At 39.1% G+C, this 24,105-nt stretch overlaps 1 protein-coding gene across 5 annotated transcripts in view; it reads left to right on the top strand.

Annotated features, from left to right (window-relative positions):
• The window catches only part of ST18 (ST18 C2H2C-type zinc finger transcription factor), a gene marked incomplete at both ends in the record, with an annotated part of 84,846 nt that overhangs the window by 12,363 nt on the left and 48,378 nt on the right, over positions 1 to 24,105 (top strand). For 2 of the 5 annotated variants that reach the window (XM_079796510.1, XM_079796509.1), the window contains 2 exons: positions 13,878 to 14,077; positions 19,425 to 20,216. In XM_079796510.1, the coding sequence (XP_079652636.1) occupies positions 13,878 to 14,077; positions 19,425 to 20,216 (992 nt within the window). The remainder of the gene's footprint in view (positions 1 to 13,877; positions 14,078 to 19,424; positions 20,217 to 24,105) is intronic. The other 3 variants (XM_079796508.1, XM_079796507.1, XM_079796511.1) reach the window with 3 other exon arrangements.

Genomic DNA, 24,105 nt, shown 5'->3' with positions numbered 1-24,105 from the left:
GAAATATATAATTCATAGAGAAAAAGGAAGGAATTCATAGAGAGAAGCAACTTTGTGTGTGTGTGAAACATGTTTAAGAACTTTCTGGAGAAATAGGAATTATTATTTAAGTTACTTTATTAGCATTTATTATAATAATAGAACTAATATTTATTGTGATCTTATTGTGTGCCAGACATTCTTGAGCATTGTCATTTAATCATCGCAACAACATTATAAGGGAAAAAAAAGGTAAGAGTTCCAATTTTCAGATGAAAAAAGTGAAACTAAATAGCTTATGTAAATAGTTCAAGATTTCACCACTAGTAAGTAATCCAGACTTCTGACTCAGAGACCAGCTTCTCAATTCCAAACCATGCTTTCGGTCCTACACAATTAATAGTACCTGCCTAGAATATAAATAAAAAAAAAGAAATGGTTCAGCTGGATTTTGAAATTCGATGCTTTAACACTTATGGTGTGTTTCTCAAAGCTTAATTTTCTGAAATTCAAACAAAGAATATGTTTTAATTAAAAATAATAAAATAATAAATTGTTCTAATTCCCTAAAAATTATTTTTATCAAATATTTAATGTTACCTAATTTGTCATTAGACCAACTCAGAAAGCTGGTGATAATTGCTGATAAAATTTAGAAACCAAATTAATTCACCCTTTTTTCTTGAATAAGAACCTGTTTGTAAAAATTACTGATTACTGTTAATTTTATAATTGCTTGTTTTCAACAGAATTGATCATGCTTAGGCTGAGTAGGTCCCAAGTTGCTGCTGAAATGGTTTAAGTTGACCCCAGATACAGACCCTAATGATCATTCTATGTAAATTCTTGAAAAAATGTTCTAATTTACTTGCTAGGTTATATTTTTAGTGTCTTTTTAATTTTGTACAACTTCATTGGCTACACTTGCTCCTCCATTTTTTTCCCTCAGGTTTGTGGTGATCTAGAATCCAGAATTTCTTTTTGCATCTGAAATTTGAGTATCTTAGGCAATGTAGCATATTTTCCTCGGTATGAAAGTTAAGGCTACTTTGTAGAGAATATTGGCAACTTTATTTAGTTTTCCTTTTTAGACTGCATTGAGCATGCTATTGCTTCTAGAGATACCGCTTACAAAAATACTAAACCAAAAGAAGCTAATTTAAATACACTATATTATTCATGACGCTAATAAAAATTGATACTGACATTCTCATCTTCTTATTATCCTCTGTGTCAGCTACTACCATCACCATTAGAAAAGCAATCTATAACCAGAGGCCCACCTTTAATCATATTTCTTATTAGCATTCCCCAGTCTTTCCTCCAACCCAATCCAGGTTACAGGTGGTGTTTAGAAGGCTCTCTTGGCATCTTTCTACATCGTGACCGTTGTATTATCTTTGCTCTTTGCGTTTGCTACTATTATCCTTAATCTGATCCCCACGCTATTGCACCTACTAGCATCGGTCATGGTCTCATGCATCGGAAAAATGTCCTTATACCAGTCCAGCCCCTTTGTTCCGATTAGAAGATACATTCCAGCTCCTGAACGGCTTTCCCGTGCTTCTGCCGCAGCGGCTACGGAAAGGCATGGGGCAACCACAGACCACCCAGTGCTGCCTCTGGTTCAGTCACGTGGTCAAAAACCGTGTAGAAAGCCCCAAACTGCCCCGAACGTGGCTCATGAGTTAAATGTGGATAATATCATTTGTCCTGACGATCCTGTGAGCTTTGATGGATCCAAATAGACACAGTGCATATTATGTCAATGGGTCACTCAATAGGCACATACTGCAGGCCCACTCGATAGCAGACTCAGTGCTAAATGCTATAAAAGGCTATGTCACACTATAAATGTGTGAGAGCATTGTAGTTAATGGAATGCACTTATTAAAGAACAAACTCTTTTTATTTATTTTCATTCTTGTCAAAAGCCTCCCTAATACATTTTTAAGACACTTTCTTACCCTAGTAAATACAGTACAATAAACAAAACGATCTCTCTGGAATGATTAAGTCATCTTAGGCCTCCAAGTTGTACTCCCTGTATGTTCCCTATGTTTTAAAGTGTGTCTTAAAGTATATTTTAGAAAAAATACTATGAGGCGTATGAGTAAAAATTCAGAGTGGCATTTCTCAGAAAAGAATCAGAACAAGAAAATATGCTTTATTTACTTTACCTTTTTCCTGTGATCAAATACTATCACAAGGATATTAACCAATGAGTTATAGGAGTCTAAGGCACTAATATTTCTGGAAATCAGACATTTTCTAACACTGACAAAATGCCACCACTGCAGGTTGCACACAAAAATTTACTTCACTGTGGCGTTCATGTTTGCAGAATTCACTCGTAGAGATAATTTTTTTCACCCATCTAGCTTTTATTTTTTGTAACATAAATCTTTTTACATAGCAGAATTGGCCACTCTTGATTGAGGAATGAATATTTCCTTCAATGTTTGTTCACTCAACCCTTCTTCTATAGAGCGTAGTACTAGGTATTGCAGTGGGGATGAAATTAAAGGTGTCCATGTAATAAACCCAAGGAATTATATAATAGCATCACTGTGGGTGTTATAAACATTCAGAGGGAGAAATCACTTCCAACTTGAGGATCAAATATAACCCGGGAGCCTGACTACTCAGAGTATCAGCTGGTCGGCATTCCGTGGGAGCTTATTAGAAATGAAGATTTTTGGGCTGCACCAGACCCATTGAACCTGCATTTTAACAAGATTTGTAGGCTATTGACATGTGTATACAAGTTTGAGAAGTGCTAGTTTTTTAGTACTTACTTGGGAAAGCTAACTTTCAATGGTGTTTCTTTGGAATTTTCTTGATCTCTGAATTCTTGTTAATGATTGCTTGCATTTCTATTTGATGAAGAGTAGCAGGATCCCAAACAAACAATTTTGACGGTGGCATAGCAAAAAGCACAAGCCTTGGTCTTTTTCAAGTCTTGGATTTGACCTCTTGGAAGTGTTTGAAATCAACTAAATCTTTCTTAAATACTTTTCAAAGGTCATTAGAAAGAGAATTTATGTAAGGACACTTTTTAACACCATTTTATATGCATCCATAGATGACTCTCTAGCCATGTGTGTGTTCTCAGAAAAGTTGTTTTCTCAAACAAAATCCAAAATCTGTCAACTTCCATACATCACATGACTCTCTTGCTACTTTGATGCATTGGTAACCAATATGCGGAGGTTTCTTTCAAACTGCTGAGCACTTCACAGTGTTGTTTTGGTTGGTATCTTCTCATCCTAATATGCTCTTTGAAAATCTCTGACTAAACACAAAATTGTTTAACACTATTTTTTGTTTCTCATCAACCTTCCTTGAAGGAATGCATTAATTTTAATTCTCAAGCAAAACACTTCATTTCTTGTTATTGTTTAAGTAAACTATAATCATTTGAAGTCCCATTTCACTTACAAACTGATATGTTTGTAAAAAGTGTTTCTGACATCTTGTAATATTGTTCTTGCTTAAAGTGTGAACTGAAATAAATGTCCCACAATGTTGACAAATCAACTCCCTACAACCAAGACATGGTGTGCTTTAGCTTCTAATATTTTCTTACAATGCAAACCCTCATTTAGAATTTGACTGTTTCATGTGGTGGAGTGAACAATGGGGTAATAGCAGGTCTGGGTTCTGGGGCTCTATCAGGGACTATCTGAGTGACATTGCAGAAGTGTTCAAATGTCAAGTCTTGCTATCTTCTTGACTAATGAAACCTTTTTTCTAGAAAACACCTTCAGTTCTGGCCTCTAAATTCACCTCCCTGTTCCATGCCCCATCCCCTTCCCCCATCTCAAAGCATAGCTAAAATTAACCTCTTGCTTTATTCAAACACTAGAGGCCTGATGCACGAAATTTGTGCAAGAGTAGGCCTTCCTTCCCCTGGCTGCCAGCACCCGGCTCCCCTCTGGCACCCAGAACACGGGCTTCCCTCTCAGCCACGGCTTCATTCGGAAGGTCGTCCGGTCTAATTAGCATATTATGCTTTTATTATTACAGATACCTCCTGAGTTTATCTTTGCCTTTGAGCCTCTCTTTCGCTACCTTTCACTTTTTTTTCCCTTTGCATATTTTCTCTCATTTATGTTCTTCTCCTTGAAAGAGAAAGTACTTTTTTTCCTAAGCAACCCCCTCCCCCCAAATTTTATTCTTCCAATCTCATCACCATACTATTTTCTTCAGGAAATCCATACCTAAGGATACTTTGTATTTTTCATTTTATAAAATGCTCTTTCCATCTCAACTCTGTTACGGGCTATTCTGGCAAAATTCTTTCCTTCATCTTTCCCCATTTGGAATTTGTTCTCATACTTCAAGGCTAATGATTAATGTCATCTCCTCCATGCGTTCTCCCCATGACCTCCCAGCCTGACGGATACTTTTTTCCGTTGTGTACCCAAAGCTCTTCTTTTCCTGTCTGTCATCAAGCACTTACTGCATTTAATCATAGCTATTTTATTATTCATTTCATCCATCTGTCCACTCATGCAAAAGAAAGCAGATCCCTGCCTTTAAGTTTACAGTTTAGTTGGGAAAACAATAAAAAAAGAGCAAACTATAAAAAAAACAAACCCCACACTTTAAACATATATAATTCTTCCTTTTTGATACAGTTAACATTTTAAGAGTAAGAAATCTATTTATTCAGTTGTGGCCCTAGTACATGATGTTCCTTGAGAAATATTTTACTTTATATTGTCTATCAGTGTTTGTTTTGAGAATAAATAATGCAATTAGTAGTTCATTGTAAAGGAATGTCTCATATATCGATTTTCTATAACATCTTTAAAGGGACTGCAACTTTTTGCTTCTAAATTCTTAGATTATTTCGCTAGTTCTGTCCCTTTAAAGTCAAGACGGTTTGCTAACAGAGCTTCCACTGGCCCCTTAACTACAAAACCGCCTCCTCTAGCTATAATCATTTCTAACTCATTTTCCTACTGCCAATAAGTGTTTTCCTCTACAAATATATTTCCTGAAAGTATCAAATAGAAAAGTGAGGTTCTCTTAATTTTGTTAACCTCTCCCTTGATCTCATTTGGTCATTTTCGGTCCCGAAAAGAAAACAAAACTGGAATAGAAATGCATCATGTCCTTCCTGGGTTAGCTTGTATGAAGGGATCAGCCACGTAAGTCTGTGGACAGGAGTGGCCGATGCCACAAGGTGAGAAAGTAAAGCCACGGCTGTATATGCGAGCACAGAAGAAATCGGAGGCGGAGACAGCAAAATACAGAGACTGTAGATAGGAAAGAATACTTTGGGGGCTTTATTTAAAGATCCTCACGGTGGTTCTCAGCCTGAGGCATGGGAACTCACTCCATCTGTGTGGCTGGTTCTTCCACAGGCACACGTGGGTTTTTTTTTTCTCAGAGTTGGAATGGACAGCGTGTCTCTAGGGACTCACTCAAACTCAGGGCCAGGGAGTGAAGCGTGGGGAGGGAAATGTTTGCAAATGCCCCTGGGGGCTGCTCTTCATCTCTCTCCCCCGTGTGAGTAGAGAGGCTTGAGACACCTGGGCACCCAAAGTGTTCATGGTCATTGCTGCAGAGCCTCCAAGGCCCCTGTGTCCTTGTGGGTGAAAGCCGACACAAAGCCTTCTTTCTTTCTGTCCTGCGGGATCACGGCTCTGAGTTTCTGAAAGGCAAGTCGGGCAGGCTCGCTCTCCGTGGTCGTTTTCAAAGAAATGTGGCCTCCCAACACAACATGCTCCCCGATTTCCTTTCACCACACGGACTGTGCCTTCTTAGTGTTCATTGCTAGTTCCCCCTGAACACCCCAAACACCCACCACACTCACACTTCTTCCTAATCTCCCTGCCTTCCTCCATTCTGACCCCTTCCACCACAGACACTTCCTCCCTCTCTTACCTTCCCCTCTTTTTGTATTACCTGTCCTCCTCCTGCAAATTGCTACTCTAACTGTTCATAATAGATCCGCCTTTCTTCAAGCTGGGGAAAACATTCTTTTGAACATTGAGAAATATCTATAGTGAAAACAACAGAAATCGTCAGAAAAAGAAACTGGAGAATAATGAAAAGGTCAACATTAATAAAATCTGTTCTAGATGACAAATATAATATGACTCTCCTCACTAAGAAATAATACAAATATGAATAACACCCGATAAAAACTATTTATACACGAATTTCACTTACAAGCAGCAAATGTCAAAGAGAAAGAAGCCACCATATTATATTCTAATATGCAAGGTAGGGTTATCTATTGCATGAAAAAGACGTTTAATTCTTACATCAAAAGTTTAAACTTAGGTTAAGCTCCATTCTCTGTCATTCTCAATAACCCGCCAGAGCCTTCTCCTTAGGAAGAGTTCATGTCTGTACATCTTGGGGAAAAGAAAAAAAATGTTCATACTAGAGAACAGAAGGACACCTATACTTCATTCATTATGCTACTAATTAGACCTTTGTGCTTCCTGATGTTGATTTCAAGCCCTACTACATTAACTCAGTGGTACTTACGTGGCCCTGGTTTGAGTGTTTCTGGGAGGGACTGACCCACAGTAACAAAGAAGGGCCAACCCCCATCATTAATTAGTTAATGATTTTTACTTTGTGAATAAATGAGATCATTTTGATTAATAAAGATGTGTCTGCATCATACACAGAATAGGAACTTGATATTTGATAGATTTGGATATGGTAGGATAGAGATAATGCCCTTATCGGTTGATCACAATAAACGTTTCCCCCTCGGAGTTCTCTAACTCAGACGATCTGGAGTTTATTCACATGATCACAAATTAAATATTAACCACCTTTGTCATTTTAGTTCAGAAATAATTGAGAGCAGACCCTTTTCTATGCGTGCTTTACAATCACGATCACTTACTCGATTCTGATGTCCCCATTCGAAAACGAGGGCTGAAATCGAGTTTTTGAAATGGAATTTCGCCAGCTCCTGGATAGTGGTTCTGCATTCTCTCCAACAGCCTTTCAGTTCTCGTCCCCGTTAGTAAGTGGCTGCAATTCACTCTGACCTCTAAGTTTTCTGAGGAAGTTCGCTGTTTCTTCTTTCGTTAGGAGTGTGCACGAGAGGGTCCTGCTTCTCCCACTGCACAAAACGCTTGCACAGGGCCGAGGTGACCCCCCCCCAGACTCTCCATGACCTCTAGCAAGCCCCCGCACTGCGCTACACACAACTCTAGAAAGTCTAGACCAGGTGCAAAGTTAGGGAGAGGACATACCGGGTACTATTCGCCAGGCAAAATAAACTAGAGTGAATGACGGTTTTCTGTGTCATTCATGAAGATACTTGTATTTAAGATTTATTTTTTCCTTTCAAGTTTGAGGTTTGGGGCTTAAAACCCCTTTTCCGGCGGGAAAAAGCTGAGCCCGTGTGGCTGGTTCTTCCACAGGAAGCAGGAGGGACTCTGGCAGACTGTGCAGTCCTGTAGACCCAGCCCAGGGAGGAGGGAGAGGAGGGGGAGCACCCTCCAATCCCCCCACGTAAGCAGTACCTTGATCTTTTGCTTTTAAAAATGTAACCATTTTTGCAAGCATAATATGCCAACAAAATTTCTGCTGGCAGCACAATCTATAATAATAAAAGGGTAATATGCTAATTAGACCGGACATCTTCCGGATGTCATTCCGGATGTCCTTCCTGACGAAGCTGGGCTGGAGGGAAGCCAGCCCGGGTCCCGGGTGTCTGCAGGCAGCTGGAGGAGGGAAGCCTGGGTCCCGGGTGCCGGAGGGAAGCTGGTGCCAGAAGCTGGGGAAAGGGAGGCCTATGCTTGCATAAATTTTCATGCATCGGGCCTCTAGTTTCTATATAAAATTCTATAAAATACTGTGCAAGAGAAATTAAAGGGGGGTACATTTTATTTTCTTCTAAAACTAGGTATTTGTGAATGTATATGGGCTTATCATATGGTAACAAAAATACAGTATTTTTATCTTCATTATTATAAAAATTTCACAGCCGTCATTCTTATTTTATTGTTAGGAATACAAGTTCAAGTAAAAAAAAGTACTCAGATGATTGACTAATTAATTAAAGTAAAAAGAGTCACTTTAAACTTGATTTTATAATTGCATTTAACCTGCATTGTCAAGATGCTGTTCTTATTCAAACACATTTAATTTTTAGCAAATCCAATCTGTAATAGGTCAACTAAGATGCTGTCATCAACATAATTTGCCGATGATGTTTTGTGGGATGGCCTGCTCTCCAAGTCCCTGTGGACTGTGTTATGACGGAGAGCAGTAGAATTTGCACAGTCCTCAGTAAGGCTATAGATCTCCACTCTTTTTCTTATTATTGGAGTGTTAACTGCTCCTGGTTCTGCTCTCTGAGAGCAATGGGAAAGAACGTATTTGTCCTGTTAGTGACTACAAAACACATACTTGAGTCTGTTAATCTGCTGAAGTAAACATCACATATTTTGGTCGAGCAGAAAGGACTATCATTTGTTTGAGTTTGTGGCAGTCCACTGTTAATCACCAGGATCAATCTCATTGGGGTCCACACTTGTAAATTTAGTGGAAAAATGATAGGGACCACCCACCAAGCATTTTCTAAGTTTTAAAGGTGGCACTAACCTTTGCCATTCCTTCTAGAATATGATGTTGTAGATTTACTATTTTGATGCTGGGAAGGGAGAAGTTTTAGAGGGTCCCACTTAGGATTCCTACTTTATTAGCCAAGAAGCCAATGCATATATATATATTGCGTTTCCCTGGAGATGAAAGAGCCTGAGCACCTCATCATTTGTATATCAGTTCTTTTGTGATGTGCCTGCCCATGGCTTTTGCCACTTTTTAAGTTGATTGTCATTTTCTTAATTATCTGGAAGATTTTTAAAGTATTCTGTATATATGAGTTAGAAGAAACTTTTCCTACTCGGCAGCTTACTTTTTTACTCTTACTGGTCTTTAAAAAACTGTTTTGAAGGGTATAATGGAAGGAGGTACATATGCTAAGAGTAGAGCTCAATGAATCTTCACAATGTAAACATGCTTGTGTCAACAGATAAAGAATCAGAATAGTGATAGGAAGCACTGCTTACTGGTATCATTTGGTGAATGAAAGTTTTTAATTTTAAGCCATTCTAATTAGTCTTTTCCTTGAAATTAGTGCTTTTTGTAATCTTCGCTAAGGTAATGAGGATATTGTTGCACATTTTTTTTTAGCAGCTTTAAATCCATACTTTTTCTGGAATTATTTCTTATATCTGCTATACTGTAGAAGTCAAGGCTTTTTTCAGATAGATATCCTATTGACCTGGTGCTATTCATTAAAGTAACAACTCTTTCCCAAATAACACCTTTGTCTTAAATTGACCACATAACGTGTGAGGCTATTTCTGGACCCAATAGATGGAACATCTATCTCTTCGGTCTCATTGGTCTATTTGTTGATGCTTGCTGCAAGAACACCCTATCTTAAGTACTACAGATTTATGACAAAGTTTGACATCCAAGACTACAAGTCTTTCAACTTTGTTCTTATTCTTCTTTGAGATGATCTTTGCTATTCATGGGGCTTTTCATTTTCATACAAATTTTAGAATTAACTTGTTAGTTTCTAAAAAAATTCTTCTTGAGATTTTTTTCTGGGGACTGTATTAAATCTAAAAGATAAGTTTAGGGAGAATTCAAATTGTACAATACTGGGTCTTTTATTCCATGAATATTTTATATTTCTCTATTTGTCTTTAATTTTCTCAAAATGTTATTTGTTTTGTATTCACTTTATACATATTTTGTTATACTTATTCCTAGGTATTTATTTCTATATAGTATAAATGGTTTTATTTTTTAAATTATTATTTCTAATGTTTATTGCTTCTTTATAGAAATGCAAATAATTTTCTAAAGTGACCTTACTAAATTCACCTCCTTATTTTAGTGTTTTATCTATAGATTCTTTTGGGTTTTCCTCAAACATAATCATGCCTCTGAAAAAATAATAGTTTAAGTTTTTCTTTTTCCATCACCATATACCTTTTTATTTTCTTTTTAATTCAAATTTATACTTTCTGGTACCTCTCCATGAGTCTGTAGTATTCTGCCTAGATAGAAGAAATCAGTAGAAATACCCACTATGAAATTTCCATGGAAATGTTGGAGCATGTAAATCATTTCTTTGGACTCAGGGATTAATAACTTCCAAATCATTTTTGTTATATTCTTTTGGGGAAATGTTGTGAGAATATATCTATTGCTGAAGCTACATTTTTTAACGTGTTACATATTTTCTGGTAACTTGCATTGAGAATTGATTACTGTGGAAAATAAACTAGAAAACTGTTCTGGAGCCCAGAGCTTAATGGACAAATGTTGGGGGTTACAGTTCCCTAATTTGTTGTACTCTTTTCTGAATCTGAAAAGTTAATGAATTTGATTTCTAAATATATTTCCAGCACTGACTTTTTCATTCATGTTATCTAATTATTGTTTTCCTCAGTCATTTGTTAAATAAAAATTCAGTCATATGTTGTCATCAGAGGGAATACGATTTCAAATTAGAATTTGAGTTTCTAAATGGAAGCATTTATTAAATATGTAACCAAACACTTCCTTTGGGTAAAAATGCAGATATGTTAAAGATATTTTAATAAAATCGAAACCATAGATTTGAAATGTGGCATTGAAAGGTATTTGGTGCGTTGATAAAGTTCCCTGGAGGACTCTGGATGTTTAAAGCAACAGTTTGATTGAATAGAACAATAAATGCAGGGGTATTTTTTCTCTTTCTTTCTCATCTACTAGAAAAATATAGATAATAGAGCTCATTTATTTCCTTAACATTTCAGAGCTCTGCAGATGGGAAAACACAACCCAGTGGAAATTATTTCTGGCAACCTTGAGAAGATATGTTAGCATTTTGTGGCATTTCTTTCAGTGACATGTAAAGCATGGCTTTCCCTCATTGCAGTGTCCCAGTGAAGTGTCACAATAAAGCCAAAATAGTGTGCCCTCGGGGGAAACTAGGGAAAGGGACCATTTTCCATGCGCACACAAAGGGTAATATTGATTACAAAGCCTTTTCATTTTAACTCCAAATGCTGTCGGGGGCCATGGCTACTTTGCAGTGGAGAAGTGCACAGAGTGTGAGATTTAAAGCAAATGTTATGTATAAATCTAACGTAATTTATGTAAATATAAATTATATGTAAAAAGAGGAAAGTGCCTTTATGGACAGGCAAGCACGCATAAATCCGCACAGTGTGTCGGGGGGGAGAGTGTGCGTTGTTGCCGAGTGGGAACATCAGCCTGATGTTGATGGAGTCCAAAGAGCACTGATCGGGGAGTCAGACCAGCTCCGATTTGTCCTATTTTTGTTCTTACCAGCCCAGATGTTACCTTCCACCTACAACATGTGATGTAAAAATTGTTACCCTTGTTCTATGGATAAGGAATTTGGTTTTCCAAAAGATTCAATGATATGTTACAGATTGCACAGCGAATATTACTTAAAGGGACGTCATACACAGTGTATCAAATACCATAACGTTATTTTCAGTTCAATGTGTACTTTTGCTAAAACCTTGTATTTCCTCTTCGTCCTTGACACAGTATTTGGATCCAAAAACTGATCTTGAGTTTTATTGCCATTAGATGTCACCTCGTTAGTTTCACTCCACTGCTCCATCTCTGGACACTTTGGGGGTCTTAATTACATTTCGCAACATGCTTTTCATTGCTGCAAGTCAGTAGCACCCCCAGAGCTCATGGACATCGGAGATATCTGCACCCCAAGCATGCGGCAACGCCCGGTGGCAGGCAGCTTCCTTCCAGTTAGAGGGGTGGCCGGTTTATCCCGGCACCACTTCACCCAACTGTCACATGCGTACGGAAATCACCCAAGTTCATTGTTCTGATTTGGCAACACGCAGGAGGGAGCCTGAGCCTTGGGGCCCGCAGACTGGGATTTAAACATCAGCATCACCAAGTACCGGATGTGTGATTTGGGGAATGTAATTTGTCTTTCTAAGCACGTGTAGGTAACAATGTCAGCAAGACCACGTTTGTAAGGGTGTTACAGGTAGTAGATGTGTAGTCCCATTCATCACCCCAACCATCGAAGGAAAACGACATTTTCCTGACTGACCAGTTTTTTTTAACCATCCCGACCACTGCGTGTCTCCTTGATCCGTGTTTCCAGGACTGACATGTCTTCATCTTCATAAGCTTTCTCAGCCTCTTTCCATTGTTATGCTTAAATTGGTTTTAAGAATCCACTTTTTTCCCCCCTGCTTTAATATCTGAGTGACATTTTTTAGGACTCTCATTTTCTATAAAGCTTCTTAGGTTGAGATAATGGTTTAGTGGTCTTGTATTTCTTCTGAGCATCTTTGATGGAAATTCACTTGATGTAGGAGACTTTCGTTTAGGGAACTTCTTGAACTCTTTTTTTTATCTAACTAGGAAATTTATTCCCTTTGATAGGTTTTTTTCTGTCCCTCCTTCTTTAAAGGTCAGTCTCCTTGTCAAAGTTCGGTGTTTCTGGGCTTGGTCTCATTCTTTCATAACCACATCTGTAGGCTGTTTTCTTTGACAAATTGGTAGGTTCCGGCCCGTAAGTTTCTGTTTGCTGCAGTCTTCTTATAAAGGCGCGTGTTTGCTCTCTGGTTATATTCTCTTTTGCTCCATCTTTTGTACATGGTCAATTTAAATTTGAGCTCCTAAGAGAAATTTTACACAAGCACATTAGCTTATTTAGGCACTACACCCTTCTCTTTCTCAGAATAATTTTAAACTCTTCTATTTTAATCTATTTTTGAGAGATTTCTAACCCTCTTAAGTGATCTTTCCTTCCAGAATCTTTTTTCCCCCTAGAAGAAATAGTATTTTTTCTTCTGTTTTTTTTTTTTAATCTACTCTTTGAAATCCAAGGATTCATGTATAACTATAATCAAGTAATCCTCATGAATGGGCCACCATCTTTGCATTGATGTTTCTGAGAGAACAACTTCAGGCCTTTGTCTGTTTAGTAATATTACTGAGCATTTCGTCAGCTTTTTAGTGATGGAGTAAAGAATAACATATTACTTTGAGACTCACTGTTGCCTAAACCCTCTGGTCTTCTTGTATCTTGCCAAGAGAATGCTTGTCTTAACTTCAATGCGTAGAGTGATCTACATTAAATCTGAGTGAGCTGTATGCAGGAAATCTATTTGAAAGGGCCACCCTCAAGAGCATTTTCAAATAAAACGATATGAGAACAGGAGTAAGAATAAATTGTTGTCCATTTTTGTGAAATCCAATCTTATTTCTCCTCCTTTTATGTGTTTGTTCTGTGTGCTAAAATGGTGAGAATTAAAAAATAGAATGCCACATAGCATCTTTTCACTTTTTTGGGGTGAGGGGTCTTCTGGAGATGGGCTAATTAAATGTTCATAATGTCCCCTTCTTTTATTCTCCTTTCTTTCGAGTCAAAGCTCAAGATGTGGCATCCCAAGTTTGATGTGCAACTGTGGCAGAGATAAGCAGTTTGGGTAGCAAACAACTATTGAAAAACCTTGCAATTTATCCATATTGGACATGTGGGTTTTTTTTTGTATCCAGTGGTAATTTTTCACATTAGCTGTTTCTTAGGATTAGCAAACCAGTGCAAATCTTGTTTCATCCTTCCCTGGGTATTTAGTGTAGTGCCAAGCAAAGCACAGATTAACATACGCTTACTCAGGATTAAGGATGATTTTTTAAAAAACTCTTTTGATAGGCAGTAAAATAGAATCCACAATCGATTCAGTGGATGGGCTGTTTTCTTTCATGCCGACAACAAACCCTACATTTTTAGTCCCAAGTTCCCACAGACTTGGAGTCATACTCATGAACGTCAAAAGGCAAATAGCAGTAAACTCTTTTACCATGTTCTTCATTTGCCTCAATCACTGCAGTGTGGCATATGATTGCTCCATGGCAAAGAAGAGGAGAGCTGAAGAGCAGGCCTCGGGGGTCCCCGTCAATAAGAGAAAGTCCCTGCTGATGAAGCCCAGACATTACAGCCCAAACATGAACGGCCAGGAGGGGCTTGATACTAGGACGGAGGCGGAGGAGGACAGCGGCCTGCTGGGGACCAACGCTCACCCGACCACAGGTAGCAAGGAGGGGCCCAAACTCTGTATTTTCTCTCAGGCACCGAAGACTCAGGCTTAGCTTCTGTAGAACACATACAGCTTGTGTGTTTGAATTTGGAAGCAAGATTAACTATTTATTTCACGTAGGACCCATTTGTTGAGGGCTGATTTTTATCTGTGACTGTGGGGTGTCTAAAGATAAGCATTGGGGAGGCCTTGCCCTGAGTTCGTTTTCAAAATTGAGGATTGGACTGTGCCTCTCTTTGAAGAATAGAAAAGATACTAAGCCTGAAAGCTGATGAATACCTTGACTCCCAAATAGGGTAGATGTCTAATGCCTGAAAGAACCTTTCAAAATAAAAGGACAGATTTAATCTTGAGGATATTTAAGATTTGATATACATGAATAAAACACATTTTTGTTTTGTAAATATATGTATAGTATTATTTAGCCCTCAAAATATAATTGGTGATAACAACATGGACCAATGCAGGTGGAATGCAACCTTAATATTTTCAACATTAAAAATAAATAAATATTTGTAGCAACGGACTGCAGAAGGACATAAAGTAGGCTGTCTAGCATTTCCATCTAGAAAAATGATATAGAAAATTTACTACTGTGCCCAATATTTCCAAACTATTTCCAAACTAAAATCATTTTAATTTGCCTATAAGCACACATTATGATTCATGAATTCAATTCTTCACTCATTAAATGCTGTGTGCATTACAAGTTATATGTGGTTACAATTTCAGAATTTTAGGATGTTTGTCCCCAGTTCACAGTTACTCCCAGTGGTCCCTGGTAGTCACAGTGCCTCCAGGAGTCAGAATACCACCAACCACATTTTGCATGAGGCTGAAGTTAAAGGACATGCAAAATATCTCAAAAATTATATTTAAAAAAAGGAATCTAAAGCTTGACTTATTAGAAAATGAAATTAGGTGTTCTAAATCAAATACACATGTTTTTTTTTCTAAATGTGACTTTATAGGAATCAAAATATACCAAATGAGTTGTTATTTGAAAAAAAAAAGTATCCTATATAATAAAGAGCTAATATGCTAATTAGAACAAACAGCGGAATGACCTTCTGGATGTCCTTCTGGATGAAGCAAGGGCTGAATTTCGTGCATCAGGCCTCTAGTATATTATACAAACCAAAGGCAACGAGAGTGTTAGATCATAAATATCTATTATATGTAGAAATATAGTAATAGCAATAGGTGTCAACAGAAAAGATGTAAAAGCATATGAAAGATGAGTGTGCACAAATCTCAGATCATAATCAATAGATCTCCAGTAATCTTGGCTTACAAGTAGTTTGAGATTCTGCAGTTAAAAAAAATTTATATTCTGATTTGATGAAGTTTAAGTAAATTTTCTGACTTTCCTATATTTAACAGATGGCTTAAAGCCTCATGGCTCATCTGTAAATTATAATCATCTTTGACTTTTTGTTTGTTTGTTTCCTTGAGTTGGTTAGATTTTTGTTGATTCATGAAAATTGCAGATAGAATCTAGAAAGTCCTTGAATCAGTGTGGTTGGACTTGGACTGTATCTGCCCACTGATGGTGTAACCATTGTAGATGCTTAGCATTTACCAAGAAAATATATTGTCAAAATGTACTCAGTTAAAATTTCAGTTATAAGTGTTGAGGGACATCTATTTGCAGGTTCACAAATGCTACCTATTTTTTATATTTAGTACTAGAATCACGACTAATAACAATGAATATGCTGAAATTCCAGAATTAGTGGCCATTATTGTTGAATTTTTAATATATTCTTTTTTTTAGGAGAAATTTTTTTAAAAATTTCTTTATTGATTAAGGTTTTACATGTGTCCTTATCCCCACATTACCCCCTCAAAACTGCCCCCCCCTGCATGGCCTCACCCCCCGTTGTCTGTGTCCATTTATATTCTTGGCAAATAAGTTATATCACTTAACCAACCCAACAATGACATGTGTATGATTAAGGACAGAATTTTACAGACATGATGATTAAGGTCCAAGGAGATTTAATGCTTAAGGTAATGCAGCTTGTCAATGTTGAAAAGGACATAATTAGGAAACAATTGAAGAATAAGCAAAATAGCCAGCTAGCCATGCTTCAGCATCTAATTCTCCCCAAGCCCTGACCCCCTTCAGAAAGCAGACTGCGCAAAGTTTCTGCAACATTAGATCAACATTTCCAGAAATGACAGGTCACAGATGCTCCTATCTCTGGTCAAAAGAGCAAAACTCTAAGTTTCTTCAGTCCTTTGAGCAAGTTATCCCCCTCCCTCAGCAGGAAAGAGAGCTAAGTTGGTCCCCAGGCCCAGTGTAAGGGCTTCTCATCTCTCGTCTCCTTGGCTGCTGGTGCTCCAAGGTTTTCACCTGGCCAGGTGTGCGCCTCGTTGTGTCTTCAGGGGGCAGTTCAGGTGCTGAAGAGAGGGTGTAGTGCTCCTGGAAGTTCAGATAACGAGCTTGTATCCATTTAATGGCAAAACTACACCCTGTGCCCTCCATGTGCTAAACAAGCTCCACCTCACTTCTGTGGAGGGCCCCTATACTATCATCTAAAATAGTACCCAGTGAAAGGGGAAGAGAGCCATCCTTACTGACTACCTGTGGGGTGTCACCTGCTTTCCATGCGCTCCCCCGTGATGTCTACAGGTGCCTCACTGCGTGAGTGAGGACGCCAGGATCAGAAAGGTTAGGGACCTGTCAGAGTTTGAACAGAGATACACGCCAGGCCCGTAATCAGACCTAGGTCCCTCTGATATTAAAGGCAGAAATCGTCTAGTTATTTCAGTGGCAAAAGCACAAAATAAGTCACTAGGCCACCCCGGGAAATAGCATAAAGAGGCAGGCAGCCCATGACAAAGCTAGGAGAAACAAGTGTCTCGTCACAGATCTGTCAGGTTCAAAGGCTCGCTCAACGTTCCCCCCCCCCCCCCCCATAATGACAGTGAGAGCCAGGGAGAGAGGGATTCACGGAAAGCTGGGTTGCAGGTCTTCAGGCCATCCCTGGAAACCTTCGTGCGCAACGCGCACCGGCATGGCTGCCGGCAGGACTCCTCTCTTTCTGAAGAATAATTAATAAATATTTTCTTTTAGCATATAACAAACAGTTGAACCAAGCAATTATGTAAACTGGAAATGACCCAAAATGCTAGCGGTTGGCAGCAGCACAGTGAAGTGCATTGTCGTGCACATGTGCATTTTTGTCACTCCCGCCTCTCTGGTGATCTGCACTTAATAGGAATATTTTAAACTATGTAGCTAAGCAACAGAGGTAATTGTTGCTTTCTAGAGCTTTTGTTAGCACTCTACCACAGCCCAAATATGCATAATTAGGTATAATGTCTATAAATCATTATTGTACACATGTGGGTAGTTAAGTGGAGTGAGAGAATAGTTCAATGAATTGAGCATATTCACTGAAAATGCTTTTTATTTGTTTTCTGTAGTTCATAATACTTTAAAATTATCATAACCCTTTACACTTTCTCTTAATCACCAGCCGTGATATTGAGAAAAACTTCATTTGCATTTTAGACTATGTTTAATATATTATTTAAACCTGGAGTTCCTCTGATATGAATTCAGGAGAGGATAGACCATCCTATCAGACATTATGTGCTTGTTTATCCAGTCTCTTTTCTAGGAAGTAAAATGTTAAATTTTTCAGTTTATGTTGAATAGATCCCAACAAAAGACTGCACCCTATAATCAGCATTATTTAAAGGGGCTAGTGTTGTGACTAAATTCTTCCCTTCATCCAAAAATGCTTTTAGTTACTATGGCAATATTTACTTGATCCTGGCAGTCCAGTGTTGATTTAGGGAGATAATTACCAGAAAGGAAGATGATGGAGATGTATTTTTGAGTGTCCTTGTCAGAGACAATGTTTATAAAAAAAAATTAAATGAGACAAAAAAGGCTCATTGTCTTCTGCTCAGACACCCTCGCCCACAGCCCTCACATTGGATGGCTGTGCTTTTCTTCCCTCCAAAGATGCTTATTAACACAGAATGCACTTCACTTGGTGTCTTTATCAGTCTTTAAGGTAGCTGATTATTGTGTGTTGCCCGTCCCCCACTCCCCTCCTGCTCCTCCTTCTTCTTCTCTTCCTCCTCCTCCTCTTTTTTGTCATAGTATTCACTAAAGGAAGCATTGCTGGATTGTCTGGTCATTTCACAGCCTGGTATGTGCTGGGTGCTGTGCTCGCTGGAGTACAGCTTGAGCTGGGCAAGGGTTAGGTCACCAGATAATCTGGACCCTTCATTGGTGTGTTTGGACTGGGACACACACACCACACCACACACACACACACACACACACACACACACACACACACCCCTCCCTCCCCCCAAAATCCCACTGGGCCATTGCTGAGAAGGAAAGGGGGTGATGCTAACAGTTTCCCTGGGACAAGAGGGATCGGTGGACTGTCCTAGGCAGACCAGCACTGGGGCCTGTTCTCAGTCATGGGCTCCGTGACTGTCAAGACTCTAGCTGGTCCTGCACCAAGAACAACCAGTTAACATTCAACATCCTCCAAACATCCCCATCTCTCGCCTCATTTCCTTTTCACACAAATGCACGAAGCACCAGACCAGAAACTGTGTTACTATGTGAGATGTTATTTGATCATGCTGATTTTTCCCACTTGCATGTATTTTCTTCCACATGGAACTTTTGGGTGACAATTATGAAAGTGGTCAGAAAATCTAGAAAGCTTTCAGAACTTGTCTAGTTATCATCATGTAGATGAATTTCTTATTTTAGCGAAAATCCCATAAAATCGAAAAGTATGTTTGAAAAACTATGAAGGCAGAAAACTGAAACCAAATAAGCTTTGAAGATATATTGCCATGCTAACAGAGAAATCTGATAACTATTTCCTTTGTAATGCATAGCATTATATATGTTTGATTTCCTTTTAGGTGGCTAAGATTTGCAAATATAAGAGGTAAAGTAACAATAATTTCACATTCAGCATTTGTTACTATTATGTATGGACTTCAGTACCCTAGAAGTTCTTAGTTCTTAATATACTGAAAATTCTAATAGCTCATTTCTTTAAAGTTAATTCTCAGAATATGAAGGTCTTCTAAGTTTTGTTTTAAGAAGATATATATTTTCTCCCTAATGCTTTAAAAATTAATAGAGCCTACATATTCACATATTTCACATATTATATATACATGTTTCTGTATATATTATGTATATTTGAAGTATTTTTGAAAATATTTCTTAAATAATTTTTATTAAACAAATTTAAATAATTTTCTTAGAATAATTTCCATAAACTATTTTTGTTCTTGTCTTTCAAATATTGGTGTGTGTGTGTGTGTGTGTTTTTCCCATAGAAGAAATCATGACAAAACCTATGGATGAGAATGTTCATTCAACTGCACAAGAAAACTCTCATGGGAAGGAAGACAGATATGGTTGCTACCAAGAGCTCGTGGTCAAATCTTTAATGCACCTGGGGACATTTGAAAAAAGTGCATCTGTTCAGACCGCAAATGAAAACTTAAATGACAGTGGCATCCAGTCTCTCAAAGCAGAGAGTGACGAAGTAGATGAGTGCTTTATGATTCATTCCGATGATGGAAAAGACAAAACCAGCGACTCCCAGCTGAGATTCTGCTCCTCCGACGACAATGAAAGCAACTCGGAAAGTACAGAGAACGGTTGGGACAGTGGCTCCAACTTCTCAGAAGAAACCAAACCACGTAGAGTTCCAAAGTACATTTTAGTGGACAACAGGAAAGACATACTGGATGTTACCGAAATAAAAACCGAAGGTGACAAATTTATCTCGTGTGAAAATAGGTGTGATTCTGACCTAGAAAGGAGAGACCCGCAGCATGCTCACGCAGAAGCATTGGATGGCAAAGCGCAGGCCTCCTTCCCTGGGGTCGAGGAAGATGACAACCAGTGCCTGGCAGTGATGACCGAAGAGTCTGTGGACCTGGAGAAAGCGAAGGGGAATTTAAGTTTGCTGGAGCAGGCAATTGCCCTGCAGGCCGAGCGAGGCTGTGTTTTCCATAACACCTACAAAGAGCTGGACCGGTTTCTGCTGGAGCACCTCGCAGGGGAAAGGAGACAAACCAAAGTTCTTGACCTGGGTGGAAGACAAATCTTTAACAATAAACGTAAGACATGTCTTTGAATTTACTTTAGAAATAAAATTGCGTTAGGGTTGGAAAAAAGATTAGTTAAGACTTGATTACTTCTCCCAGGTAGCTGTTTTGACAACTTAACACAATTTGAAAACTAGCTTATATTTTATATTATAAAATAAATAATTTTTTCTTTTTGTTTCCTTACTCTCTAAATTGTTCTCAGGTCAAGCTCAGTCAGTTTGTGTGTTTGTGGTCAGTGTTTTGACACACGATAAAAGGATCATTGCCTCTAATTCTTTTAATTTGATTGCTTTTAAAAAGTATATAGTACTTTTTAAAAAGGACTTTATTGCACATTAGAAGTACATTAGTACTTATTGGATTTTAAATCATCATATTAATCAAGTCAATTCCAGAAATTTATTATTTCTTTCCCACCCTCTTTCTGGGATCATCTGACTGTTTTTAAGCTTCCAAACAGCCTGGCCAGTGTAGCTTAGTGGTTGAGTGTCAACCTATGAACCATGAGGTCACGGTTCGATTCCTGGTCAGGGCATATGCTCAGGTTGCGGGCTCCATCCCCAGTGGGGGACGTGCAGGAAGCAGCCGATTAATGATTCTCTCTCATCATTGATGTTTCTATTTCTCTCTCCTTCTCCCTTCCTCTGAAATTAATAATAATAATAAAAATAATGTTAAACTACTTGTAAGTCAAGCAGGATGATCTATCTGATCCTTCTTAGGATAAAACTGGCTGTTAATGTTTTTATAAGCCTATGCTTTTTACAAGCTCTCTAACTCCGGGTCCACAAAAATCTGGGCCAAGCTTGAATGAGAGAGTAAATAAGCTTAAAATTGTTCCTCAGACTTTAGGGAAATTGTGTTTTCTCTCCCATAAAGATAATCCCCTCCCCCACTCCACCCCCAGCCTTGCACAAGGTGGGCCTGATGATGATTTTTACAGCTAAGCTGAGTTTCCCAAATGGTGGTGTGTAAGTGCCTGGAAAGCTTGTATAAGATGGGTATTTCCAGGATCTCATGAGACTCACTGCTCCAGAACTTGACATTTTTAAAGCAAGTTTGTCAAGTGATTCTTGGACACCCTGAAGGCTGGTAACCGCAGAAACAGGACAAATCAAGGTGGTGGCCCCAAGCTTGTGCTTATTAGAAGATTTAGATGTTCGGTTGCTATTTATGCATAAATGAATGATATGTTTTGTCATTTTAAGTCCATTTTAGTACTCACCTGCAATCTTGTTAGGCATTGTCTTGCAGCTCAGAGCTGAGAAAGCAGAAAATAAGATGATGTCACGTAGTGAGGAACAAGATAATGCTATGCAAACATACTGCCAGGATTGGGATAGGACAGAATATAAATGACGTGTGTGTGGTTTGGGACAGGACACTGTATTTAGCTCTGTGTACTCCACTAATATGCAACTGTTGGATTTATCTGCATGTTTGTTTGTTTGTTTGTTTGATTTTTGTTTTTTAATAAACTACAAGCCAGAAAAAAAGAAATTTACTCCCAATTCCCCCAACTCATGATATCTAACATATTACATTTCATTCATTCTAAGATAGTTTCCCAGTTCAATATCTCTGAAATCAAAGAATGTGCCATAATTTAATTTTAATAGTTTTTTTCTTTCTTACTAGCACACAAATTATGTTTCATCTTACAATTGATGAAATCTTCCAGCCAATGAAATCCAGCATTTGGAGAAATTTTAATTATTTGTGCTACAGCTTAAAATACTTGATGATCCTTGGGTCAATTTTTTAGATCTTTTAAAACTATTTTTTTTTTTTCAAAAATTAACAAGGCATTGGAATCTGTGCTTGTAGACTTGGGTCATGTTGGAGATTTACTGAATTACGAATGCTGCTGCATGAGTCAATAGTATATCTTATTGCGTAGAGCCTTGTCCTGCCTTGGGGTGTAAACAGCCTATGCAAGGAAGATCCAGACCAGATTAGTATATAGCAGAGAGGGAAAAAGAAGTGGAACTCAGGGAAATTGTAGGTTTGGTCCAGAGAATGCCTACAGAGTCCAAATTAAGTATTAACTTTCCTGTTCCTCTTTTTAGATTTGGGAGCCAGCCGCGTTAGAGGTGCTTTTTTCTCTGGCATAAATTTCATGCTTTAAAGTCAACACTTTTCCCAAATGATAGCCACGCTCTTCAAAACATCATCCTCATTTTCCATAGACTGTGGGCATGTGACAGCTGTTAAGGAGAGAACAGTAGAATTTTAAAATATCATTTTACCCAAGACTTCAGATGAGTCAGCAATTCTAAAATAAAGTTTGACTTCCCTGGTTGCCACTAAGCATCCAGTGAGACTTTAAGTCGAAATACAAGTAGAGTCATCGTATAATGTATGATTCAGCCTCGTAGAGTGAGGGGGACTGATGTGAACAACCGCACAGGTGTATCAGGTGTGAATTAGGACAGTCGCAGACAAACCAGGATGTAAAGTCACCAGGGGACAGGGTCATTATGCAGCATTTCACACAGCAAATAGAGGCGCCAGGCCTGAGATCACAGGAGCTCTGGCTTCTCAGCCCGCACACGGGTTCTGCCCTATAGCGCGTTTCATTAGCATCTCGTTTCGCCCACAGAAAAGAGCTTGCAGACAAAGGTGCACGACGGACGTCAGGGGACCGCACCTGGTCAGGAGCCAGCCTGCCTTATCTCCCACACCCTCTCTGGCTTCCTGTACACGGAGAGCATGGCAAAGAGGAGGCACACTCGACGCCAAACCTTTCAGTGTGGTTTAGAAATGTGGCCTCACCTGGGTGAGAGCCACGAGAGGAAAGGCACCGAATGACCCATTGTTTCTCCTTTTCTCTAATCCACTCTCCTGTGCTGCCAACCCTCCGAGCTTCGCTATCAGCAAACTTCAAGGAATTTGACGAGCGGTCTACTGGAGAGTCCATGCCCAACTCGGGCTGAAAGTGGGCCACATTTTTGGGTTTAATAAAATCTATCACCATAAAAATCATAGAACCTGGCGAAGCTCTTAATAGGACCCTTTGTCTCGTACAGAAAAGTATATATTCTCCACCTGATGGCATTTAAACCCTGTGTCTCTTTAAACAAAATGCCTGTGCCTCAAGGCATCCCTGTCTTTCCTCTGTTCGTCTCTCACTTAACGTAGAGCTTTCTCTGGGCTCCCCTACCCCCAGCCCCTGAGTGACAACTTGAAGGATCCTTGGCTCCTCCCCCTTTGCTGAAACCATGCCCCCCAAATAATTGCATTACATACAACCTGCTGTGCCCATCTGCCCAGGACCGCCTGTACTCCAACCACTGGGGTGGCATGCTATCACAGGGGCACGTCTGCTCTCACTGTCTTCTGCCTGGAGACGCTGCCACATCCCGCAACACTGCCCTCCTCCCCGGGCCACGCTGGGGGCGGCAGCATATGTGCCCTCCGCATCCGCCAGGCAGGACTCTGCCCCCCCGCACCCACGCACCCCCATCCCATCGCCGGCAGCTTATTTATTTTCATTATTATTTTTCATTCCATGCACTAGTGAGGGGGGCAGTTTGGGCTATAAGAATGCATTTGTGTTTGAAGTTCATCTGCCATCTCAACCACAAATAAGAAAATTCTATAGAAGGCATCTCTGTTGGTTCTAACCTCCTTAGTAGTCCTGTTAGCTCTCATTCATCCTATATAATAAAAGGCTAATATACAAATTGAACAAATGGCGAAACAACCGGTTGCTATGATGTGCAATGACCACCAGGGGCAGACGCTCAACATCCCCCAAGGGCACCTGGACCACGAGAGGGCACAGGCCGGGCTGAGGGGGACCCCCCCAAAGTGCATGATTTCGTGCACCAGGCCTCTAGTTTTATATATGTAGCTAACCCTTTAGCTAACGCTCAGCCATGTGTGTGCCAGAAGA

This window comes from Cnephaeus nilssonii (genome assembly GCF_951640355.1).
Source record: "Cnephaeus nilssonii genome assembly, chromosome: 18".
In the NCBI taxonomy this organism is placed as follows: Eukaryota; Metazoa; Chordata; class Mammalia; order Chiroptera; family Vespertilionidae; genus Cnephaeus; species Cnephaeus nilssonii.
The sequence above is the reverse complement of the archived record's forward strand: the minus strand, read 5'-3'. Positions and strand labels throughout refer to the sequence as shown.